The sequence below is a fragment of the Aristolochia californica genome, unplaced genomic scaffold, assembly GCF_029961685.1.
Source record: "Aristolochia californica isolate CCGP_79_NKW_82.1479 unplaced genomic scaffold, dmAriCali1.0.hap1 SCAF_6, whole genome shotgun sequence".
Classification (NCBI taxonomy): Eukaryota; Viridiplantae; Streptophyta; class Magnoliopsida; order Piperales; family Aristolochiaceae; genus Aristolochia; species Aristolochia californica.
In genome coordinates, this window is record NW_027182257.1 from 41,000,096 (window position 1) to 41,026,384 (window position 26,289).

The 26,289-nt window shown below is 37.3% G+C and overlaps 1 protein-coding gene across 4 annotated transcripts; it reads left to right on the forward strand.

Annotated features, from left to right (window-relative positions):
* The first annotated feature begins 1,434 nt into the window (after window positions 1-1,434).
* LOC137935122 (mediator of RNA polymerase II transcription subunit 15a-like) lies at window positions 1,435-24,834 on the forward strand. 4 transcript variants are annotated; one of them, XM_068779782.1, is made up of 5 exons: window positions 1,435-1,769; window positions 1,982-2,147; window positions 3,815-3,938; window positions 21,620-21,746; window positions 24,571-24,834. In XM_068779782.1, exons 2-5 carry the CDS (start codon window positions 2,014-2,016, stop codon window positions 24,585-24,587), a joined length of 402 nt encoding a protein of 133 aa, XP_068635883.1. In that variant the 5' UTR covers window positions 1,435-1,769; window positions 1,982-2,013; the 3' UTR covers window positions 24,588-24,834. The 4 variants fall into 4 exon arrangements, with proteins under 4 accessions (XP_068635883.1, XP_068635885.1, XP_068635884.1 ...); XM_068779784.1 differs by having other exon boundaries at window positions 24,577-24,834; XM_068779783.1 differs by having other exon boundaries at window positions 1,989-2,147.
* Window positions 24,835-26,289: the final 1,455 nt, after the last annotated feature.

Consider the following 26,289-nt stretch of genomic DNA (forward strand, 5'->3'; position numbering starts at 1 on the left):
TCATAACCAAAGAAGAAACACACATTTTTAATCTGATCCTATATCAGAATCTTGTTATATAGATACTTCTGTAATTTGCAACATTAAATCAAGTAACTAATTTTTTTGGGAAGTTACCATAATTCAGAATAGAAACACTTATTCTCTTTGACAAATAAATCATGAAAAATTTCTAAAAATAAGATGATCTTCTAAAGATTTTTTTTTTCAGATATTGTTAGTTAACAATCAAAAACTTTCCAAGGGTAAATCTTGAGATACTTTCCTGACATTGTTGATCAATAAAAACAACTCAAAAAATGAAGCACAAATTCGGCTTAAATTTGGATCTCTGCCTACAGTAGGATACCTGCATAACTTTTGATTTTTCCAATGCAAAAATCTCCTTCTATATATATATATAACATAGTCCTTGCACACATGGAGTATGAATGATAAAGACAGTCCTTGCTTTCTACCCGTGATAAGTTGCACTATTTCTTCATTCACATGATCAAACTTTATGGCATTAGAATAAATGGACCTCCACCACTCTAGCTTAAGACCATTTATGAAACGACCTACTCAAGTTCTTTCAGACCAATCAACTTGATTTATGAAATTTTGAACTTGTCGTATCAACATGAACTATACTTGTTTGTCGGATGTAAATTTCTATGATTCCATTAGATACAAGTTAAGAAAATGGTAAGAATAGACTTATGATATATGAAGAAGAGAAGAAGAAGGGAAGAAGAGAGAAATTTATTTGATTATTTTAATTGTTTTGTTTCTATATGCATATTTTCATATATAGGAGAATAAATAGAATATAAAAAAATATAAGAGAAATTTTAGAACAAAAAATGTAATTTATTTTAAATTTAGAAGGTACATAAAGTAAGTACTAAAAATTAAGAAAATACAAAAAACCCATAAATTTACTAAATCTTAAATGTACAAAGATATATAATATGTAAAAAAAAGGTGTATAGGCCTTGTATAAATATTTTATATTTTAATAACATCAACTTATTTTAAAATAAATAAAAATTAAATTAAATTCATATATACACAAATAATATAAATTGTAAAAATACATAGATATTTAAATTTTATATAATTTAAAATACTATTTAACAATAGAATGGAGAGGTAAGAGATACCACTTTGTGTGCCATGAAAGTTACTTTATTTGAATATAATTAAGATTAATTAAAGACATCAATTACTAGTTTAAATAAATTAGATTAATTGTATCACTTTGAATCTGCTTCCGTTGTCATCTATGGTGTATTGATATATAAATTTCACAAATGATGCTAGACATAGCTAATCATAACCGCCGTTGAATTAATTAACTTTTTTAATCTCCTAACTGTAACAACGTCCAGGTTGCAGCTTATTTAAAGTGCGCTTGGTTTGATTGTAATTTTCATCATCCTCTCAGAACACTTGGCCGTCTTCCTCCACTACGCAGAGGCGCGCAGGAGGCTGTTCATAAACATCATTACTCCTTTGTTGTAACGTTCATGCAGTAAATGAAGTCGCCGTTGGAGACAAGATACGCTGTATCGACTCCAGCCCACACAGTCGAAGAGTTGCGGAAATTGATGACAATCCAGCGTATACCGTCAAACAGTTTGGTGGCAGGCTCAGAAGCTCTTTAACATGTGGCATAGAACAATAACCTGACGTTAGAGAAGGGAGACAGAGCGGCGGATTTTTCCTTGTTCTTCCTCCTTTTTCCCCTTCCCTTCGACTTCAACGAGAGACACCAAAATCTCCAGGTACGTTTCGGTGACCAACTTCCATTCTCTAGGTCGTTTAGTCAATTTCATTCATGCTCTCGGTTCGGTCGACACCAAAGGTCGAATTAGATTGATCTTTGGGAGGATGAGAATGAGATAGATAATTTATATATGAGAATCTGTTAATATCTTTTGTCTCTCTGTATCTGCTAGTCCTTTGGTGTGTTTCCTTTGAAATTTTAGCTATTCAGTTTGCAGTAAGCGGATACCTGCAGCATACTGAATGGAACCGAACAGGAACGCGAACCCCAATATGAATGCCTCGAACAACAATCCTGACGTAGACCCCAACCCGGATCCCAATGATTGGAGGACTCTTTTCCCTGTCGAAGACAGACAAAGAACAGTCAACGCAGTGTTAGTACATATATTTTAAGTATTATTCATTTCTAGTTTATCTGGTTTTGATGGGGTTCCGTGAGAAAATGTTAGGTTCGAGTATCTAAGAAACTTTTGTGAAGTTTCGTTGGCAGGGGCATGCAGATGTGTACTGTGTGGGACTGTGATCTGGTGTATGTTACTGATCATAGTCCAAAAAACAAAAAAAGATATAGATATAAAATGTTAGAGAAAGCCAAAAATGTTCTTGTTGGAAACATAATTAATTTAGTGCTAACCTCCAAGTGTATCCATAATTTTTGCTATATTTTTAACATAGCCTATTGGATGTAAAATCTTTTGATGATAACTAGACTCGAATGGACACATAACATATTTTAACTTTGGTGTTTCGTTCATGTGATATAACTATGCCGCTCTTATCTAGGTATTGAAAAATAAACAAATTTAAAAAGAAAAATTTACCTATTCTCATAGTCTTATTGCATGGAAGGAAGCCAGGTGCCTACCTCCTTCTCCTTTTCTCTTGTTGCAAATGAAGTTTTGTCTTACTGTGAGAAAGCTAAAAGGAGGTGTTTGCTACACCTTTTTTCACGCAGAAAAAGGAAGGGTGGGCCCACCCCCTCCTTCAAGTATTCCATAAAGTGGAAGAGGCGGAAGTGTCTTCATCCCATCTCCTTTACTTTGTACGTCATACTAAAGAGTAAGGGGAGAAGGGAGAGAGAAATGTCGCTCCTCTTCTCCCACCAAAGACCAACAGGGTGGCAGGGAGGGTTCATCTCTTCTCCAGTTTGCCTTCTATGTCACCTGGAAGAGAAAGGAAAGAAGAGGGAGGTCTTGCTCACTTCCTCCCTTTAAATACTGGGAAGTGGATGTGTTCCCTTTTTCTCCAGTTTCAGAGATGAATGAGAGAGGGAGGTGGCCCTCCATTTTGTATTGGTAGCATGTTTAAATTGAATGAAGAGGTGAAACATGATTATACCGTTGTAGATGGCTTGCTAGGGTTTTCATGGGTATATTTAGAGTGTTGACATATTTCAATGTGTGAAAACTTCTGTAATATTTGGATTAGGTTAAATCATAGGACCATATTTGAGTATTATCATTGATAATGAGAAAGTTGCTTTTCTAAAAAAAAATTATCATTGATAATTAGTCGTTTAACAACGTGCAGGAGATAACAAAATTAATGAAGATTCGTCTTGGAAGTTAAATGAATTTCACTTACAATTCAATGGGTCTATTCTTGGTTGTTCTTCTGTTGTTAGTTTTCTTTTTTATTGATTTTTTTAAGGTATCAGTGAGATCTTGGATGCTCACATCATGAGAGTTCTTTCACAAGAACTTGTGGTGATTGTACTGTTTTTTTGTTTTTAGATTCTTTATCAGTACATGTATTATTTCTATTTTATTTATTATCTATCATTTTTTTTGTTCTTACATCTTAGCCTCATCTTAGCCCCATAACAACTTTTTTATCTCACCATTTTAACAAGAAAGAATAAAGAAAAATGACTGCCACATTTGAGAAAGGTTCTGTGATTGTTACAGGCTTATGTTAAAGTTGAATCATGAGGTATTACTTCTTCTCATGAACCAAAGTTGGTGCCATTTATTTTTGAGATCAGTTAATTCATTTGGGGTGTTATTTCATATTAATCTTTCCTGTTTGTCCATGTGTGTAGATTGGACGCTTATAAAAGCCGCTTGTTCTTCCCTGAGAATGAATTCTCAGGTGACTACTTGTTCAAATATAAGAGGAGCATTGTAGAATTCGAATCTGCAGCTTTTATGGAAGCAGCCAATGAGGCATGTCCTTGACTTTCAATTACTTTGATTTTTGGTAGCTTGTATTTCTGTTTTTTGACTTAATTTACATCAAGTACCTTCTATTTTTAGTTCCTGCTACTTGTAGTATGTGGCTTTCGATATTAATTCATTATAACTCTGTTACTTCAATTGTGCCACATATCTACTTTCAATTATAATGCTGGGACGTTGATGCTTGCACTTCTAGTTTTTCTAAATGGTCACCCATTTCATTGTCACCTCTCAGTGTATTGCAGAATCGCAGTATCGTACTATCTTGAACATTGTGAGCTTAAACAAAGCCCTGTACTGTAACATAGCACAGTCTAGAAGCTATAGGTGGATTGTGATTTAATTCGGGAAACAAAAATAAAAATAAAAATAAAGTGCGAACTGTATTTCAATCTTCAACCTAAGTTACAACAATCTTCTTCAATTTCATATCTAAAATCACCTCCTAGAATTGAGTTTCCTTTTAAAATGCCGCCATAGATGTTAACTAAAGTAACTTTGCTAGCATAAGAGTTTCCTTGGACTTAAATAACTATTTAAAATTTAACTAGGAGTTTTTAACTATCCATCTCATGAATTCCTGTAGCTGGTAGGAAAGAACTTGCTAAAAACAACTTTTCTCATTTTACACTTTCTCCAGACAAACAACTTTTAGAATTTGCCAACCATAACTGATCGGTCTTAATAAGTAGATTCCTCCTCCTGCGGGATCAATTAAACCCAACTTTGATGGAAGTACTTGGGGTTGACTATGGCCTGTTGGGTGTTTCGAGATCATGCTGGCAGTAAGCTTATCCCTTATGCTGGACCTATGGGCATGTCTGATTCTCTTTCTGCTGAGATGCATTGTCTCCTTCATGGTATTCGTATTGCCAAAGCTGAGGTCAACCTGCCGCTAATTGTTGAGGGAGACTGATGTACTGTTGTTTCTTGGTGCAAGAATTGTACTGACCGTTCTTGGAGGCTTGTTCCTCACTTAGAGGAAATTTTCGGTTTGGTGCAGCAGCTAACTATATTGTGGAATCTACCTTGAGATCGGCCAACTCTCTAGCTGATAGTCTCACTCAGGAGGGTTTTTTTCTTAGAATCTGGAAATTAGAAATAAGCTTTTCTCTTGTTGTATGCTGTCTTTATTTTTCTGGAATTTTTTCTTTATAAAGATGTAATTTTTTCATTTTTTAGATGCCACCCCCCTTTGGATTGGCTTCGATGTACTACCCCCCTTCGTATGTTAATGAAACTCCCATTCGCCTTCTCAAAAAGATAAATGAGTCTCCTAAAAAAGACAAGTGCTGACTTGAGAGTGGTGATTGCTGATTTGCCGACTTGCTGTCTTGCCCATTGTTTGACTTCTGACTGATATATACCAATAATAGGCGATCTAAAAGTGATGTTTCTGAGCTGGTTTCTTTCCTTTTCTTAAATATGTTTTCTCATAAAATTATCTCTTCTACATGCTCTACACCAGAATATTAGAGTTTCGAAATACTGGCGTGAAGCCTACTTTTATTGCAGCAGATAGCAATTTCGATGTTGGAATCATCTCCGATTTTAGAAAATCTTAAACACCTTTGAATTCTACTCTCTTATGGGAGACATAAAATAGGTCGTGTTGTTGATAACAATAAGTTTGCATCTCATTATTCCAATTAAAGAACTCCTGAGGTGTTTTTTTATTTGTAATTTTGCCTTTTGTGTCCTGGTCAGATGTCCTGGTCAGATATCTTCTTAGATTGTCCATTTGTTGATCCTATTGGCAAAAGTGAAAAAATTCTTTGAGCCATTAAGAGGAGTGCTTTCACTTTTACTTTTGCTTTTAAAACTTGGAGGTGACCCCTAATATCATTATTTGGGTTATGGAAATGCCAAGGGCTTTTATTAGAGTGATGAGGTTGGTGTGGAGTAGAGTGAACTGGATTTTTATTAACTTCTGCTTAGAGGGAGCTAACAAGTGGTTTGGAGTCAGTTGGATACTCCACTTCCTAGACTCATCTCCTCATATGAAAGTACACATGCATGCGCTACAACTGCCTTTGATCATCTCAAACTCAAACTTGCACATATTACAGGTCTGTTACCCTTTTTTTGATAAAGCAGGTCTGTTACCCTTACCTGCTACCACTTCAACTCACTACTTTTAACTTGTTGAACAACATTCTTCCTTATGTGGAACATGGATACCGATAATGTTAAGAATGGATAAATCATTTTAAAAAACTCTTATATCACACATGCACACCCTTTGCGAGCATACCTTCTAGTAGTGTGGACTAGATGTATAATATGCAAAATTCACTTGAAGCTTCCTTCTCTTGACCAAAAGTAAGTCAATTTCTCTTTTTGAAATGCCTATCAGTCAATTTTGGTATGCTTGGTTTGGTTGTGGTGGAATGGGTTATTTTGAATGCCAACTTCCTTATTCTTTGATGCCATATTTTGATTTGAAGAATAATGAAGTTGAAAGCTTTCTATGAAGTGTTGATAACCTAAAGTTTAGCAAACGACTAGAAAACTCAATCTGAACTCAAAGTTTGATGGATAAAAACTTCAAAGGCAAAATGTAGAATTTGTGTAGCTCTTAAGAAAAATTATGAAGGAAAAAAAAGGAAAATTTTAATTTCACCACAACAGGAATAAATTTCCATCAATAAACAAAAAAATTACTATAAAAATAACTGATGATGTTTTCTCCTTATGTATTTAGGCCTTTCGTTGGCATATAACTAACCAATTTAGGAAATTTCTCTGCTGCTTTATCTTAGGAAATAAACTTTAACAAGTTGTTGTGAAATATATTTCTTACTTTTTATATAAGAAATTGAAAACAGGAAATAACTTCTAGTTTGTAGATTTACTACTTTTAGACTTCACTAGAACTTGCGACTTTTAATAGGAAAGAGAATTACAACTTGCAGTGGACTAAAATGGGCAAGTTATATGTTTTTAATGGTGAAAATTTAACTAAACAGCAAGGTGCTACTATTTTAGATTTATATTTTAGAAATTAAAATTAAAATAGGAAGTTGCAACTTATGAGTCTTTCTAAATTAGTTATTTCTATTCTAAAAATTTAGACCTCAAATAGGAAAGTCAGCTCTCTATAACTTGAAAAACCTTCTTTCATAAACATGAAAGGTTTTTGAGCACTTTCGTGTCTATAGGTTTTGCATCAATCCTTCAATATCATGTCACTATATCATTACAATGGTCAACCTGAAGGGACGTTAGTTTTGTCTCCTAGATGATGAACTAGCAGTCAAATTCAAATAAATTTGTTTGCTTCTTTATCACCACCCTGAGCTTTGGTTATTGCATGAATTGTTTGCTTCTTAGCTGTGCCTAGGGATGAGGTTACCACTTGGGAAGTTTCAATATCCACTTGTACACCTCCTGTTATCTATTACTGCCTGCCTAAGCATTTGAAATGCCTCGTATTCTTAAGTCCTTTCCTGTAGACATATCTTCAAATACCTTTGAAACCTTCTCCATTGGCCATGAATTTGGCATCCTACCTCTGCATAAATTGGCTTATTACCTGTTCATAAATGCAATATTTGCTCTAGTTGAAGAGGGGTGGAGAGAGAGAAATTTGCCCCCTAACCTTTGATTCCTCTGTTGATCTTAAGATAGATCTCGTTTGAATGTTTTCTCTTCCTACTAAGAAAATAGTTGTTTGTTTTCACCCTAACTTTCAGTTTGCAAGTAGGTTAAGAATATCCTTCCTTTAACAAAAATAAATGGCTTTCATAGACTGATTCGTTTAAGTTATAAATAAATAAATTATTTAAGCTCCTTGACTTTAAATTAGTTAGACAAGCTTTCACCTATTTTTTTTTTTTTTTTTGCTTATAGATCTAGAAGATAGTAGTGTTCCTCTCAAAAGAACACATTTACTTTTGCCATTTTCTATTTTTACTGTAAGCTCTCTTGGTTTTCTTGTTTTGTGGTTTACACGTGCTAGCACAACCACTATTTCAACCTACTCAAGCATTGCCTTTCAACGTGTTAAAAAGTCAAGATAATTATGAGTTTATCAAACAGGTGCTTGTCTAGTGGGAATGTTAATGACAAAGCTAAAGCAACTTGGGAAGATATTGATGACAAGAATGTTATCATACTTTGAACAGAAGGCGAGGCTCTTCATAATGGGAAAGGCCTGCTATAACTCAATTGCCATGTTTAGAGCCATCTCTGGGCCATAAGAGTAGAGCTAAATTGACTTACATTGTGTCTATTAGTGCTAATAAGGAAAATAAGGGGACTCAGGCAGAGGAAACCAATGAGATAAATATCTCTCTAACAAAAATGCCATATCATGAATCTAATGAAAAGAAAAGGAAAGTAGTTGACCTCAAGGGTAAGAAAATCTCTTTTCTTCTTCAATTGCTTGGAGTAGTTGAACCACTAATTGAGCAACATAATTTATATATTAAGTAAAGCAACGAGGGTCGAGAGAAAATTGGTGTTCACTAAGTTGGCAACTCCTCTCACCCCCTCAAACTCGGGAGAGAGGAAATGAAGGAGCGAGGAAATACGGGAGAGAAGCTCATATGGCTCATCATCTAATCCCCCCATCTTTCTTCTATCTCACTTTCACTACGACTAGGGTTTCCGCTATCATTTTGTCTTTCTCTCGCTTCCGTTTCTCAGCCATTTAAGGTTTTTCTTTTCGGTTTAGGGCTTATTGTGCCATTGTGATTCAGTAAAAACTCAGGGGAAGCATCATACTTTCAGATGCATTAGCCGTTGGCGGCGTTTCACAATGTAAGAAGAGATGGACCATGAATGGAGATCCAACATAGATCTTGCACTCTGGGTTTGGATTTATTAGAAAAAGTCAAAAGCGAGTCTTGAGCCAAGAAGTGTGTGATGGATTCAGAGTAAAGGTCCCAAAGAGCTACATGGCTCCTACAGTCACCGATAGTGAGGGGGATGTGTAAGGTTGAGGGATCATGGGAGAGGATATCACAGGGGCTAGGCTAAGGGGCCCAATGCAAGGAAGTAACAACAAGTTGCTTTGACACTTTAGTCAGCACCGTAGGTGAGGAGGCCATGGATGCTGCAGTCAGCAACACTGCCATTGTAACAACTTGGAGGTTCTGATAGCATGCAGTCCCATGCCTGCTGGCCCCCTCTCAGGACAGACATTTTCTCTTGTTGTTCGCTGAAATACCCAGAAAAATGGAAATGGAGGGGAACAGACTTCGTAGAAGCATGTCGACCTACAACTTTGTTATAAGGTATTAGCTTGAGGGGATTGGTGTTCTGACTAATACAGGTACAAAGTCAACTCTCGCGCACTGGGTGGGTGTTGGGTAGCAACGAAACAAGTCCAAAGATTTATTTCAAGACATTCATCTTTGAAGAGATGGGAGCATGAGACGTGAAGATTTTGTATTTTAATTTGATGAGAAGTTCTTGATGGGCTTCAAGGGCAAGACTTTCCAAATTTGTTTTCATAAAAGATGATTTTTTGTGGACTAAAACATTAAGATTCATTTGGAGGGAGTTGGAAACCGTGTTTAGAATTCTAATTGGCTCTTTCATGATGTTATTCAGTACGAGATCAGGTTGCAGGATAGAATAGTATGTGAGAGGAAATGAAATTGTGTCTAGTATGACTTTCCTGACCTTTTACCATCAATTTATTATTAATAATTACGATGATTTCCCAGTTTAAGTAGAAAATAACAACAATAATTAACATAACTAAAACATCATGAATGGGGGCTTTTCTTTTTGTATTTTAGTCAAAATTTCCTTTCTAGTCAAATTCCCTTTTATACCTCAAATTGGTACTTAAAGATCATAAAGCCTGCTTGCGATAGTTGGATGCCCACACTTACAGAGCACAAATACCTAACTTCCATAGATAGATGGCAATGGGGGTTAATGCTAAAGCTTTGTAAATATACTTGAAGTTGAATATATGATGATATCTATTGAGTGCAGTTGACTTTGTCCTGTACTATCTCACAAAAAAATTCTTGGAAAAGATTCCAAGAAATAGAAATTCTTGGAAAAGATGCCAAGAAATAGAGATTCCTAGAAAAGATTCCTGGTTGTGTATCACTACCTGAATGTCTACAGGCTTTGCAACTGTCAAACAAGTTCTTTGTCTAGATTCATCAATGCCCCTTATATTGTTAACTTCTCAAGTTGGGGTTTACATAACATCGAGTCATTACTTTAAACCATAACATTATAGATAGTTTCATATTCGACTTCGGTTTATCAAAAAATATTATTCAACTTCGATGCTTCTTGTTCTCAGCATTATGACATAGTATTTAATTGAAGAAATTGCTTAAAACTTTGATGACAGACTAAGTCATCCTAAACCATTGAAGGCAATAACTTACTTCTTAGGAAAGTACTCTTTTTTAGTACTTTCTATCAAGGGAAAGTCAGCAAGTTTCTTGCTTTATTAGTTTCCTAGTTTGTCAACAAGTTCCAATTAGGAGAGTTTTCTTTGGGACAGTTTTTGATTTGTAGTTTCCTTTATTAGTAGTCGAATTTAGGAAAGTGTTGAAGTTTTAAATCCATTAGTGGTAGTTTCTATCTAAGTTAGTTGCTGAAATTCTTTACTATCAAGTGTTTTTCAATTTAGTAACTCACAATTCAGTTGTGATTGGGAGGTTTAGTCCTAGGAAAGTTTGACTTTGATTGGCTTCAAGTGTTTTTGTGGGTTCTAGTGTGCATGCATGGCTTGGACATTGGTGGTGAGATGCACTTGATAGCTGGAATCAAGGTTGCTGTGTTAGGGAGAGGTGGCTGCAGGGACTGTTCTTAGAAGAGTGGGAACATGTAGGGGTGACCCCTGTTCCTTTGTCTACACCTGAAGAAGATAATGACAGAGGAGCAATGAATGGTGGGAACTGCTTGTCCTCTTTTCTACTAACAGCAATGTTGGATAATGTTCCTTGTCGTCTTTGCCCTGCTGTTGGACCTGCTCGAGTTTCAGATGTCTGTTCATTTTGATTGTTCTTTATTAAGTCCTAGCTCATCTCCGTAATTGAAGAGTTTTTGTACATAAGAAAACTTGGTGTTGTTGAGTTGTTCATGGCTCTGTCTCCACTTGTATTTGCCAGCTCGTATTTGAATTTTATCAGTATTAGGAGTCCTCTGAATTTTTTTGGGAAACCTGTCTTCTGTGTCCAACTACAAGTCTGAAAACTCACCAAGCTCAGCTTTTGTCTGTCCTTGTTTCAGTCTGTTATGGAATAGTCCCACATGGATTAGTGAGAAAAAATATGTTGAGTTTATTAGTTGGGAAAGAGGTTTCCTAAGATGGCTAGTCATTTTGGGATAGGACTTGGACCCAACTTCACATGGTATTAGAACAAGTACTCGTATGTGGGCATTCCACCCAAATTATCCATGTGCCTACATGTGAGAACCTCCACCCAAATTATCCACGTGCCTACATGTAAGGGGGAATGTTAAAGGAATAGTCCTACATGGATTAGTGAGAAAAAATATGTTGAGTTTATTAGTTGGGAAAGAGGTTTCTGATAGACCCCAAATTAGGCATTAGGCTACTTACTTTACACGGGTAAACAGAAGGATAATTAGAGGGTGATCAATGGGTCAGGGGCATTTTGGGAATTTGACAATGTTACGTGGTTTCGGGAGGGAATTTAGAGAGGGAGCCGAGGGAGAGGAAGGGGCGTCGTTTAGAGTATTCAGAGGAGCGTGGCTCAGGGAGAGTACTGGTCTCTCGAATACCAGGGTTATCGGTGACTATTTCCGGCGAGTCTTACATCGATTTCGACAGAGGAGTTCCCGTTTCTTGTCGTGGTTCGTATTCGCATCAGGAGTTGTATCTATCGGGGGATCTTCTTGTCGGTTTGGGTGAATTCAGCAAGGGAAGGTTCGTCATTCCTTCTTTTATTTTGTTTTGCTTGAGAATCTTTGTTTCTGTTTTGGGGTATTTCATCTAGTATTAGAGCGAGGTTGGGTTCGCATCTGGAGTTCAGTAGTGAAATAAAGTTTCCATTTTTCGATTTCGATTGCATTCAAGGCATTGTCTTACTGAATCGGAAGTATATCAGATGTTTTGGGAGCAACGTCTGCTCGAAGGTGGTTTCTGTACGATTTTGGCAGTAAGGATATCGGAGCGTCTTCTGTCGGGAGTCGAGGGTGAGTTTCGACTTCGACGATTGGTAGAGAAGAAGAGTAAAAAAAAAAAAAAAAAATCTCATGGTGACTACCAGAATGGAGTCGAGCGTGGAATCGGTGGAATGAATCGTGAGCTTTGTAAGGGAGGGAGTGAGCTCGATGAAAGAAGAGGTTTGGAAGATTCCGGCCATGGAACAAGGGTTGACGGCTCTGATTGGGCGGGTTGAACAACTCCTGCGTACCCAGGAGGAACTCAATCGAAATCTGAATGCACAGAGCGATAACTCGATCCAAAGAGGTATCAGACATGGAAGAGACGGTGGCGAGGTTGATCGGAATAGGCAGAGTCGATATGAAGTGCGACCCAGAAAGTTAGAGTTGCCAATTTTTTAGGGAGAAGACCCAGATGACTGGATTTACAGAGCTGAGCGCTATTTCTTGCTTAACCGGGTATCTCACGGTGAAAAACTGGAAGCTGCCGTAGTATGTCTGGAAGGGGAGGCATTAAAATGGTAAGTATGAAAATAACAGGAGGGAGATCATGAACTGGGAAGAATTTTAGTCCTTATTTCTAAAACGATTCCGAAGTTCCGAGGAAGACTCTCCTTATGAGAAATTTCTAGCATTGCGGCAGGAGACCACCTTGAGAGATTACAGAAGGCGATTTGAGGATTTGACTTCCACGTTGGAAGATATTTTGGAAAAGGTGTTGGAGTCCAACTTTGTTAATGGGCTCAAGCCCAAAATTCGGGCCGAGGTGAGGGTGTTGGAGCCCAATGGGTTGGGAAGGACCATGGAGTTGGCCCAAAAGTTGGAAGAAAAAAATAAAGTTATTAAGCAGACTCGGTTTGGGCTAGGTACTCCAAACCCAGCGGGGACCATAGTTGGGAGTAATGGCAGCACTACAGCCATGTCAGAAACGACGAAACATGGGATGGAGAAGAGCATGCCATTCAGGAAACTCACGGAAGCCGAAATCCAATACCGGAGAGAGCAGGGTTTGTGCTACCGTTGTGATGAAAAATTCTCAGTTGGGCATAGATGTAAAAACAAAGACTTACAAGTGCTGATTTTACAGGAGTTGGAAGATGAAGTTCTGGAGGATAGCGATGACGGCAAGTGTGAACAGTAGGAGGATGAGGTTAGAGAGGCTGCTCAAATAGTGGAGGTGTCGTTGAATTCAGTAGTTGGATTAACACTTCTGCAGACTATCAAGATGGCAAGTTATATTTTTTTAATGGTGAAAATTTAAACTAAACAAGGTACTACTATTTTAAATTTATATTTTAAAATTTAAAATTAAAATAGGAAGTTGCAACTTATGAGTCTTTCTAAATTAGTTATTTTTATTCTAAAAATTTAGGCCTCAAATAGGAAAGTCAGCTCTCTATAACTTGAAACCTTCTTTCATAAACATGAAAGGTCTTTGAGCACTTTCGTGTCTATAGGTTTTGTATCAATCCTTCAATATCTTGTCACTATATCATTACAATGGTCAACCTGAAGGGACCTTAGTTTTGTCTCCTAGATCATAAACTAGCAGTCAAATTCAAATAAATTTGTTTGCTTCTTTATCACCACCCTGAGCTCTAGTTATTGCATGAATTGATTGCTTCTTAGTTGTGCCTATGGATGAGGTTACCACTTGGAAAGTTTTAATAACCACTTGTAGACTTCCTGTTATCTATTACTGCCTGCCTAAGCATTTGAAGTGCCTCGTATTCTTAAGTCCTTTCCCATAGACATATCTTCAAATAACTTTGAAACTTCTCCATTTCCCATGAATTTGGCATCCTGCTTTTGCATAAAATGGCTTACTTCCTGTTCATAAATGCTATAATTGGTCTAGTTGAAGAGGGGAAGAGAGACAAAAATTGGCTCCCTAACCTTTGATTCCTCTGTTGGTCTTAAGATAGATCTCCTTTGAATGTTTTCTTTTCCTAATAAGAAAATAGCTATTTGTTTCCCCCCTAGCATTCAATCTGCAAGTAGGTTAAGAATGTGCTTCCTTTAACAAAAATAGATGGCTTTCTTAGACTAATCCATTTAAGTTCTAAATAAATAAAGTATTTAAGCTCCTTGACTTTAAATTTGTTAGTCAAGAATTCACCTATTTTTTTTTCTTGTAGATCTAGAAGAGAGTAGCGTTCCTGTCAAAAGAACACATTTACTTTTCCCATTTTCTATTTTTACTGTAAGCTCTCTTGGTTTTCTTGTTTTGTGGGTCACACATCGTAGCACTACCACTATATCAACCTACTCAAGCATTGCCTTTCAACGTGTTAAAAAGGCAAGATAATTATGAGTTTATCAAACAAGTGCTTCCTAGTGGGAAAGTTAATTATTCTACATTGAACAGAAGGCAATGCTCTTCATAATGGGAAGGACTGCTAAACTCAATTGTCATGTTTAGAGCTATCTCAGGGCCATAAGAGTAGAATAAGGCAAATATTAGCCAATAAGGAAAATAAGGGGACTCAGTCAGAGGAAACCAATGAGATAAATATCTCTCTAAAAAAATGCCATGTCATGAATCTAATGAAAAGAAATGGAAAGTAGCTGACCTCAAGGGCAATAAAACAATCATCAATTGAGCAATATAATTTATATATTAAGCAAAGCAATGAGGGTCAAGAGTAAATTGGTGTTCACTAAGTTGGCAACTCTTCTCACCCACTCAAACTCTAAGCAAAAGGGAGAGAGAAATTCGGGAGAGAAGCTCATATGGCTCATCATCTAATCCCCCCTTCTCTCTTCTATCTCACTTTCACTACGCCTAGGATTTCCCCTATCATTTTGTTTTTCTCTCACTTATGATTCTCAGTGGTTTAGGGTTTTTCTTTTTTGTCCAGGGCTTATTGTGCCATTGTGATTTAGTAAAAACTCAGGGGAGGCATCATACATACAAATGCATTAGTCGTTGGCGGTGTTCCACAATGTAAGAAGCGATGGACCATGAATGGAGATCCAACAAAAATGTTGCACCTTGGGTTTGGATTTGTTAGAAAAAGTCAAAAGCGAATCTTGAGCCAAGAAGTGTGTGATGGATTTGGAGTGAAGGTCCCAAAGGGGTACATGGCTCTTGTAGTCTCCGATAGTGAGGGGGATGTGTAAGATTGAGGGATCATGGGAGAGGAGATCACAGGGGGATGGGCTAAGGGGCCCAATGCAAGGAATTACCAACAAGTTGCATTGACACTTTAGTCAGCATCATAGCCGAGGAGGCCGTGGGTGCTGCAGTCAGCAACACTGCCATTGTAACAGCTTGGAGTTTCCGATAGCATGCAGTCACATGCCTGAGGAGGCCCTCTTAGGACAGACATTTTCACTTGTTGTTTGATGAAATACCCAGATCAAAATGGAAATGGAGGTGAACAGACTTCCTGAAAGAATGCGACCTACAACATTGTTATAAGATATTAGTTGGAGGGGATTGGGGTTCGGACTAATGCAGGCACAAAGGCAGCTCTCGCACACGCATGGATGGGTGAGTGTTGGGTAGCAACAAACAAGTCCAAAGATTCCTTTGAAGACATTCACCTTTGAAGAGATGGGCGGATGAGAAGTCAAATTTTTGTATTTTAATTTGACGAGAAGATATTGAATGGCTTCAGGGTCTAGACTTTCCAAATTTGTTTTCATAAAAGATGATTTGTTGTGGAATAAAACATTAAGATTCACTTGGAGGGAGTTGGAAACCGTGTTTAGAGTTATAATTGGCTCTTTCATGATGTTATTCAGTACAAAATCAAGTTGTAGGATAGAATAGTATGAGAGAGGAAAGGAAATTGTGTCGAATATGATTTTCCTTACCGTTCACCATCTATTTATTATCAATAATTACAATGCATTCCCAGTTTAAGTAGAAAACGACAACAATAATTAACATAAATAAAACGTCATGAATGAGAACTTTTTCTTTTTGTATTTTAGTCAAAATTTCCTTTCCAGTCAAATTTTCTTTTATATCTCTAATTGGCACTTAAAGATCATAAATGCCTGCTTGCCATAGTTGGATGCCCACACTTACAGAGCACAGATGCCTAACTTCCATAGATAGATGGCAATGGGGGTTAATCTTAAAGCTTTGTAAATATACTTGAAGTCAAATATATGATGATATCTATTGAGTGCAGATGACTTTGTCCTGTACTCTATCTCAGAAAAAAATTCTTGGAAAAGATGCCAGGAAACAGAGATTGCTGGTTGTGTATCGCTGTCTGAATGTCTACAGGGTGTACAACCGTCAAAGAAGTTCTTTGTCTTGATTCATCAATGCCCCTTATACTGTTAACTTCTCAAGTTGGGGTTACATAACGTCGAGTCATTACTTTAAACCATAACGTTATAAATAGTTTCATATTCGACTTCTGTTTATCGAAAATATTATTCAACTTCTATGCTTCTTGTTCTCAGCGTTATGACATAGTATTTAATTGAAGAAATTGCTTAAAACATTGACGAAAGACTAAGTCATCCTAAACCATTGAAGGTTATGAAAGAAGGAAGCAGAAAAGGAAAGAGAGCCTGAAAGGCAATAACTTACTTTTTAGAAAAGTACTCTCTTTTAGTACTTTCTATCGAGGGAAAGTCAGCAAGTTTCTTGTTTTATTAGTTTCCTAGTCTGTCAACACGTTCCAATTAGGAGAGTTTTCTATAGGACAGTTTTTGGTTTGTAGTTTCCTTTATTAGTTGTCAAATTTAGGAAAGTCTGGAAGTTTTAAATCCATTAGTGGTAGTTTCTGTCTAAGTTAGTTTCTGAAATTCTTTACTATCAAGTGATTTCCAATTTTGTAACTCACAATTCAGTTGTAACTGGGAGGTTTAGTCCTAGGAAAGTTTGACTTTGATTGTCTTCAAGTGTTGTTGGAGATTCTAGTGTGCATGCATGGCCTGGACATTGGTGGTGAGATGCACTTGATAGCTGGAATCAAGGTTGCTGTGTTAGGGAGAGGTGGGTGCTGGGACTGTTCTTAGAAGAGTGGGAACACGTAGGGGTGACCCCTTTTCCTTTGTCCACACTTGAAGAAGAAAATGACAGAGGAGCAATGAATGGAAGGAACTGCTTGTCCTCTTTTCTACTAGCAGCGATGTTGGTTAACGTTCCTTGTCCTCTTTGCCCTGCTGCAGGACCTGCTCGAGTTTCAGAAGTCTGTTCAATTTGATTGTTCTTTATTAAGTCCTAGCCCGTCTCCATAATTGAAGAGTTTCTGTACATAAGAAAACTTGGTGTTGTTGAGTTGTTCATGGCTTTGTCTCCAGCTAGTATTTGCCTGCTCGTATTTGAATTTTATCAGTATTAGGAGTCCTCTGAATTTTGTTGGGAAACCTGTTTTCTGTGTCCAACTGCAAGTCTGAAAAGTCACCAAGCTCAGCTTTTGTCTGTCCTTGTTTCAGTCAGCTACTCGTCCAGCCCATGGATGTCTATGTTCAGGTAGAACTTTGGATTAGAAATCTTTATTTCTTCTACATCTTTAATTCCTAACAATTGGTCAGCCTCCATCCCCATTTTGACTCATGTGCCAGCTGTTGGGTATACGACCAAAAGTCCCACATTGGTTAGAAGTGGGGAGGATCTTGGATATATAAGTGTGGACACTATCTCCATTGGAGTGAGGCCTTTTGGGGTAAAGCCTAAAATCAAATCCATGAGGGCTTAGGCCCAAAGTGGACAATATCATACCAATGTGGAGATAAGTTGTGTCCATAGTCCTTACAAGTGGTATCAGAGCTATGCCCCAGAGTTAGCCATGGTGGATGAATCCTTTGAATGCTGAACGAAGGTGGTGGGCCTCAAATTAAATCGTAAAGGGATCCGTGGATGTGCTCTATTGGACAGGTGGTGTGCTCCGGATTCTTCATGGACGTGTCCTGGTCCCAACATGGTGAAGAGGAGTTTATTTGGATAGAGCATGCTCTCGAGACAGGTGGTACTCCATATAAGGCGTGTGCTTCCAACGCATTGGAGTGGAAAATCGGGGTTGGTAGAGAGTGTACAGTTGGATGATTGTTTGAGGGGAGGCTCGGTGGTCCTTTGTTCAAGGGGAGGATTGTTGGGTATACGACCAAAAGTCCCACATTGGTTAGAAGTGGGGAGGATCTTGGATATATAAGTGTGGACACTATCTCCATTGGAGTGAGGCCTTTTGGGGTAAAGCCCAAAATCAAATCCATGAGGGCTTAGGCCCAAAGTGGACAATATCATACCAATGTAGAGATAGGTTGTGTCCATAGTTGTTACACCAGCCACAACAACCATTGTCTTTTTCTTCCTACAGTCCTAGTTGTTTGAACCATAATTTGTTCTTTCTTCAATGTGTGTGGTGGCTACTGGATGTCTAGCTTTCCAGACAGCTGCTGCCTTTGTTGTGGTGGTTTCTGTCTTCCATGGGTTTGTCCCTTCTGCTAGAAAAACAAGGCACTCTTACACTTGTCAATATACGCCTATCTACCAATCTTTTCTAACTCTTTGTTGAACACAATTCCTCTCCTAAAAAAAAAAAAACCACCACAGATTGTTATGCACTTCTGGTTTGTTAGTTTAGATCCTCCCATGAGTTTTTTTTTAAACCTTCTTCCATACTATCTTAGAATTGTGAAGTAGATTCTCTCTTATTTGGTAAAATCAATTCCTTTGGAACTCGTTGTTTTTCTGTGTGAAATATTAAAATACTTTGTGTTGCGAATTTTATACTCAGAAAAATTTTCTTGTGATTTGGGAATTAATTATGCCAATCCTTTTCTTTGAGTTCCTTCGTTGATCTTCTTATTTTAGTATATATGGGCAAATTTTGTCTTTAGTGACTTATTCTCATCTTTAGGGGGTTTTATTATTGCCCTTAGTAATTTCTTGCTTAGTGATTGTTAGCACTATTTTGTGTTAAAATTCATATTGTGTATCGATTTTGAATTTTTTTTAATTATATCACCCTTTTTGTCAAAAAACATTTCTTCATTGTGCCCTCTAATGAGGGTTGGGAGAGTCCTTGTCTTTATTGTTTTTTCTTTTAAGTATTTTATCCACTTGGGTATGTCAAAATGGTCTTTATTTAGAGGGAGAGGGAAGAAGTTGAATGTTGGTGGATCTAGAGTTTCTCATATGTTTGAGGTGGGTTCTTTGTTTCATTGTTCACCTGCTTGAGGGAGATTAATAAAATGGACTAGTGATAATGTTGGTGAAGCCTACAGTGTTGCCAGGTGTTGGCCCATTTTGATGTCTATCCAAGAATTTTCAAGTATAGTTATTAATTAGAGTTATAGAATAGAGTCGAGTTTTCTAAGGCATCAAAGGGGGAGAATGGAAAATGCAATTTGTATTTTGAATCAACAATGAATAGTGGCTGATTGCAAGGCAAGTTGAATTGAGACAAGATGCTGCATCTATGAACTGAGTGAAGAATAATTTTTTTACTTGTAAGATAAGTTACAACCTCCAGTTTGAGGGGGAGTGCTCAAGAATACATATGAGGAAGACTCCAAGAAAGACTCAAAGGGTTATATGTGTGCTTCTTCAGCTAGGTCATATACATATTCAAGAAAGTCATGGAAGTTTCAAAGTCTCACTTGTTGATGAGTGAAGCACACTCTTATTCTTCTTTCTAGGCATGAGTCTAGTTGCTGTTTTTAGAAAGTGTCTGTTTATTGGTCTTTTTAGTGATAGGGAACAAGGTTGGAACATAGAGTTTAGTTGAGAGTTGAAGTCTTTATATGAATTGTATTTGGAAACTTTATTGTAAACAAAACGTGCAGGCTTGAGGGAGAGTAGAAAGTTCCTTTCTCCTCCTCTCCCTTTGTTGTTAGTCTTCTTCTCTCCTACATGTTTCGGTTTATCAATTTTCACAGTACAGTCAGAATTAAAGAGTATATTTAAAACAGAGGAAATTAGAAGAATTGGAAGCCAAGTATTGTATGCATGAAGTATTTGTTGCACATAGTGGAGGATCCAGCAACAAATTGATCATTTATTTCTCATTTGCCTACTGGCCTCACAACTTTATCTCTTTAATCAAGGACTAGGTTGTAATGTATTTCTGGTTGTAATGAATCTGCTGTATTGAATAAGTCCTTCAAGTTCAATACAAATTTTCTCTTTTTGGTTTTGGAGCACCATTGCATCTCTTTTTTTTTCTTCTTAAAATAGTTTCTTTGTGGATTTTCTCTTGTGGTTGTTATTGTTGGTTATAAAACAGCACCTGAAAATTTTAAAGGTCTTCCTTGGAACTTGAAAACCAGAACTTCCTAGAGTTGAGATGGTAGTGGTGGAGTATTTTATATTTCAGACTTATCTATCAACTATATTTTATTAGTATTGCAGCATTAATGAGGCCCAAATGTTGATGGCAACAAAATCAGGGTTGAACTAATAACATGACTTCTTGATATTATGGACATTTCCACTACCTCTTGTACTTGGTCCGATGTTCTTAGGATCAGCCAATTCGGCTGCTGATTTGTGTGCTAAATTGGGTCCCTCCCTGCAATCTCTTGTTGTTGGGGGAGGCCTCACTTGATGTATTATTTATCTTTTCTTCGTAATAAAATCATCACCGTTTACAAAAACTAATAACATGACTTCTGAGTCTTGCTTTTAGAGAATGGGAAAAATGGGGAACTGTTTATCAAGCTATTAAAGTGGTAATTAATTTTCATGATTGTTCTTGTAGGATAGCAATAATAAGATGAGAAGACAAGAAGTACAAAATAGAAACAGAAATTAGAGGCGGAGCTCTGTGGGATAGGTTTGCCTACTTCTGGAGAGGGGAAATTAGAGGGTGACCTCTCCTGGTTTTATAATTCAGTTAACCACATGATAGTATTGCCTTTGGTGGATTTGGGCATTGGCTCAATGACCACATGGGGGGATTTCTACCTATGTGGAAGGGTTTATAAAATTGGTAGCAGGTTAATTTGCCTAAGCTTCTCCATGTAGTAGTTGGGCACCGTCAGTATCTCCATGTTAAGCTTCCTTTATATTCTAATCCATAATCAAGTTTAACCTGGCATTTATATCCTTATTCAAGTTTGTTGCTGTGCTATAAAATTGGTAGCAGGTTAATTTGCCTAAGGTTTTCTACACTGCACAATGTGTGTATTGATGTAATGACAGACTTGTGTATCAATAGATGTGCTACTCATCCGTATAATGGATATGTTTAATTAATGATTTTTAAATCAAAATACCTTAACAGATCCAGTATAAATTTTGATTTTTTACAGTTGCTATTTTTCGCCAACATGGCAAAACACTTTTTAGAGATTAATGTATGAAAGCTATTTTACACCTAATTGCTTTCTTCAGTTAGTGGTTATTACATATTAGTTCTTGTTCAGTAAACTGTTGCTTTAATTAGTGCTTTACATTGTGAGTCTATGGTTCAATACTTTTTTTTGTGATGATTTATACTTTCTGGTTTACCGTTTCTGTTGCTACATGCTTCTTGTATGTTGTTCACTAGTTCCTCAGATTTGTTTGTTTTTAACTGTTCAATTCAGTGTTGGCAACATGTTGGAATCCTTGTTTCCTAAACATTTTAATTTTTTTTTCCCAGAAGGAGTACCTGTGGGGAATATGTTGTAGGATGGATGCGATCATAACAAAACCTTTGTCTGCTACTAGTTCTAGTAACTCCAAACCATCCAATTGTAATGATGGGAAGCAACACCCAGGAGGGGCAGGTAACGAATTAAATGATAGTGATCGTTCGTCTACTTCTGTAATTTATGCTTAATAGGCTGGTGATAGTGCACTGAAAAATGAACTACTTGTGGAAGCAGTAGAAATTACGGGAGAAATGCAGACACTACAGATAATCATTTGGTTTCTTGAAAAGAAAGAAACTACCGATGTATTCCTTCTACCTTATGAAGAAGCTAAAGGAAGATGAAACTTTTGAGCAGTCTCTATTGATTGAGAGAAAAAAAAAACATATACAAGTGTTCCTAATTTTGAAAGTATTAGGAGGAAAGAATGTTATAACTATATCCGAATCTTCGATGGGGTCAGGAAGGATTACCTTTTGGCCTTCTTTATTTTTCACTTATCACGGATTGCCTTGATGCAAGTGACAGTACTGTGGCATATGTCAAGTGACTAATGTAGGGATGATATGAACTTCCCAACAATATGGATGGAGTTTCTGCAAAACAGGATTTCGAAGTACGTTCATCCTAGATGGAAATACTAGACGTAAACTTTAGATGTTTCTCCACCTCTCACAAATTTAGGCCAATTTACTTAACTCATGCCATTCACTAGGGGAGATTTGAGATTGTACTTGTATGACGTCAAATGTGTAAAGTAGCTTATGGAGTGCTTTTGTGGTAGCAAAAAAGATGCAATCTCTTGTTCTTCTTCTTCCTCTTCTTCTTCCACTTTCGAGGGGATTTGAACCAAGAGCTCAAACATAATATTGGTGGCCTGGCTTGGGTAGAACACACAAATTGCTCGAATGCCTCATTCTTCTCTAGATTTGACATGTCTTAAATATATTCATGTTGAGAGGGAAAAAATCCCATAATGAAAAATGATAAGAAATGTTAATGGGTTATATGGTAGAGCAATAAGCTGTTATCGTATATAAGGGACAAAATTGTAAATATCTAATTTTCTAAGGGTATTAGTGTAATTTCTGTTTTAAATCTCTATACCTATGTATCGAACAGAAAATCGAAGGGTTGCTTTGATTCTTCGTTTTCGGAAAATAAACGTGGATTTCGGAAAGATTGTCATAAGCCTCCTAAGTGGCTAGGCATTTTGGGATGGAACCGGTTCAACCAAAAACTCCACATGATATCAAAATAGGTTGTATGTGTGGGCTAAGATCCAGTTTATGCTCTTCAGGTAATTTGTGTCGTTAGCTCTATGAGTTAGGAGTTTGTATGTTGTGGGCTCCATGAGGTACGAGTTTGTATTGTGGGCTCCATGAGGTATGAGCTTGTGTTTTAGGCTCTATGAAGGAGTCTGTCTGTACCATTAGAGGGTTTGTACCCATATCTCAGGCCCGTTATATGTAAGCCTAGACGTGAGGGGAAGTGGCTAGTCATTTTGGGATATAATTGGGCTTTACCCAAAAAACTCAACAATTCAAATGCTACCTACCTACACTTTTCTTTCAGTTTTGGTCCTTTCTTTCTAGTCTCAAGTGAATAATTACATTCCTAGCAAGATTTCTGGACAACCTAGTTAGAGGGCAGTGAAAATTTCACTCTCTATGAAGGCACCTTTTGTCTAAGCTCAACCATTTAAGAAAAAATGGATCAGGCAAAAAAGCCATTTTTGACATATGCTCAATGGTCATATGGGGTTTTCTTTATGTGAGGTCTTGAGCTCAAGCTTCATGAGGTGCTGGATATATTGGGGGTGCTTGTAACTTAATAATTAAAAAAATAGTCTTATATTTGGTGTACAACTGTATCAAAATGTGTGCTTCAATCTCCAAATCGGCTACATCAGGACCTTTTCGGAACCATTGAGATGGTTATGGGGATATGCCTTCCTAAGTTGGGCAAGATAATTCTCTTGGCATGCCTTGCGCATGTCCGATGGTGTATATGACTCGAGCGAAACAACCGGAGATTCAACTCCAAGGCTAGCAACCCGGATAATATAGCTTCTCGGGCAGTGGGCCTTATCTCAAGTTGGCTACATTCTAGGAAGGAGTTTGCTTCTCTATCAGGCATCTCCCTTCGAGAAAATTGGGGCTTGATTGCGCACATGGCGGGCCCCTATAGGAATCCGGTTATGGCCACCTGGGATCCTCCCCCTTCCGACTACACCAAACTCAATTTTGATGGCAATGTTTTAGGCTATCCTGGGCCGGCTGGAGCTGGTGGTGTTTTCAGAGACAACAGTGGAAACCCTATTCTATCCTATGCAGGGCCGGTGGGTATTGCTGATTCAAATACTGCTTAAGTGAGTGCTCTCTATTCGGCCTCCAAATCTTTAAAGAGCGGCTTCGTGGCAAGCTGATTATCCAAGGCGACTCAAAGACTGTCATCAGCTGGTCCTTTGCGTCACTGGCCAATCACTGATTGTATTGCTGACATTGTGTCATCCATTCATTGTAATTGGAACCTCGTTCCTAGATCATCCAATTTTTTGGTTGATAAATTGGCTAAATTCGGAACTTCCCAGCAATCTTTCATTATTTGGGAAGGCTTCCCCTCTTGTAATCTGCTCGTTTGAACTCTCATAATAAAATTCAGTATCATTTAAAAAAAAAAAAACATGTGTGCTTGAATTGTATTGCTTTTATATGTTGGTATATTATGAAGTTTTCAGATAGGAAGTGGAATGAAGTACTGCAGTTATTGGTAATCACTGATAAACAATTGCTAGTCACTGGTCACCATTTAGTAATGTACTGCTAATGTTTATGAGCCATTGGTATTTGATAATATAGACCCGTTTTAAAATGTGATTATTGATTTGTGATTTTGTTGATCAGTACCATTTTTTATTCCCTTTTTGACGTGTTTTGTGATTGATGCAATTGGTAAGGTGCAGGAGGCAAATGATCGTGCAGACCATGCTAAGCAAGTGGAGGCAGCGAGTGGATAGTGATTAAGAAGGTCATTTCGCTTGCCAGGATTGTGTCTATGACATGACTTTTTATAAGGATCATTTCTGTTTTTCTTGTGTTTTGTTTGCTTACTTTGTGAGTCTGTCTTGAGTCATTACTGATGATAGATGTGTTTGGATGGTTTAATCGTGTGAATACTCTTTTTCGCTTTAGGGGTTTTATATGAAGGATGGTTCTGACAATATAGTAGTATGATCCAATATAGCACATGATCATTGCTGCTTCAAATGGTAACTTGGAAATTTAAGTAGCACGATTTTTTTAAAATTATGGTGAAGAGTGGCCGACCACCCCCTAGGAAATGGGTGTGGTGTTAAACATGTAATAGTTGCACTTCATTGGAAAAATTTATAGAATTTTAATACATTTATCATAGAGTTCACTCTAAATGGCCAAACATTCCAATATGAAAAAGATGGGTCCATCAAATTATCTTGCAAGGCATCTAGAGGATTTAGTTTCTTCACAACTGTGTTTTATCTTCTAGACCTTTGTATTCAACTCTCCTTTCTCCCTTTTTGTAGGCAAACTCTTGACTTGTTCCATTCACTTATCTGACTTGTTTTCTTGCCCATCTCTTTGTATCCTGTATGGTTCCTCACTCTATCCTCTACCTTAAAAAATAAAGGACATGATAACCTAAATAATAAACAATTATTTTATCTATTCTGTTGGTTCTTCTACATGGTGTATTCTAGTGAAAAATCTTGATAGGCTGACAATGCATTTTTGTTAAAATTCTAATAAATGCAAAAAGAGAGTATGAATCACCTGATTTTTTGTGGTAGGGAGTCCCATAAATTGCCTTGACTACCTTGAATCCTTGCTATCTCAATCACTTGAGGCCCAAGATTTCCCTCCTCGTTAGCTTAATCCTTCTCTTTTTTTCAAGTATCTACCAAAAAATGGTGCTTATTTGATTGGGTCTCCTCTAGGTTGATTGAGTATCATTCAATTTCCACTTTCCCATTGAATCTTAGGGAAACTCTACCTAATTTGTTATACTTCTCCTTCTTGTCCTCCAAAAACAGGAACCTATTGACTCCCATCACACTGTTTTGCTGCTGTAACCCATCATTTCTATCTCCTTCTTGGCTATTGCCCCTTCCCATCCAATCCTCTTTGGGTCTCCTCAACTTGATTCAAGGAAGATCTTTGGACTTCACTTCTACCCTTTGGTGATAACCTAGACTCTTACCATGGCACCCTAGAGTTCACACTTCATCAATTGGTCATTTTTGAAGTGTATGCACCTTTCCCAAATTGTTGGCTACTTTGTGCTTCACTATCCACATCACCATTGTGCCACCATCGACAAGATCTTGACAACCACCTCATACATCGACAACAAACTACAATGAGAGGGTTCTCAAAGCTCACATTCTCCACATCTATCAATACTCTTGGCATCTCATCCGTAAACACATCCACTTCCATTTTTTCTAGGGCATAAGGCTGAAATGTAGGAAACTATTTGGGTGACATATTCAATACATATACATAATGTTTGGCAAGAAAAAATTCATGACCAAGTTGTTGGCCCAGGTGACTTCTCAAGAGGGGGTGAACAGGGTTGGGAGCCTATTTATAAGTGTTCCAACAAAACTAGCCATTTTTTTCCCGTTTCCATAAATATG

What these genes read in the sequence shown, in the direction of transcription:
- LOC137935122 (XM_068779782.1), top strand. Translation starts at nt 2,014, where the DNA reads ATGGAACCGAACAGGAACGCGAACCCCAATATGAATGCCTCGAACAAC. An exon ending in CAAAGAACAGTCAACGCAGT is followed by an intron (nt 2,148 to 3,814) that starts GTTAGTACATAT and finishes CCATGTGTGTAG; the next exon opens with ATTGGACGCTTATAAAAGCC. An exon ending in TTATGGAAGCAGCCAATGAG is followed by an intron (nt 3,939 to 21,619) that starts GCATGTCCTTGA and finishes TTTTTTTCCCAG; the next exon opens with AAGGAGTACCTGTGGGGAAT.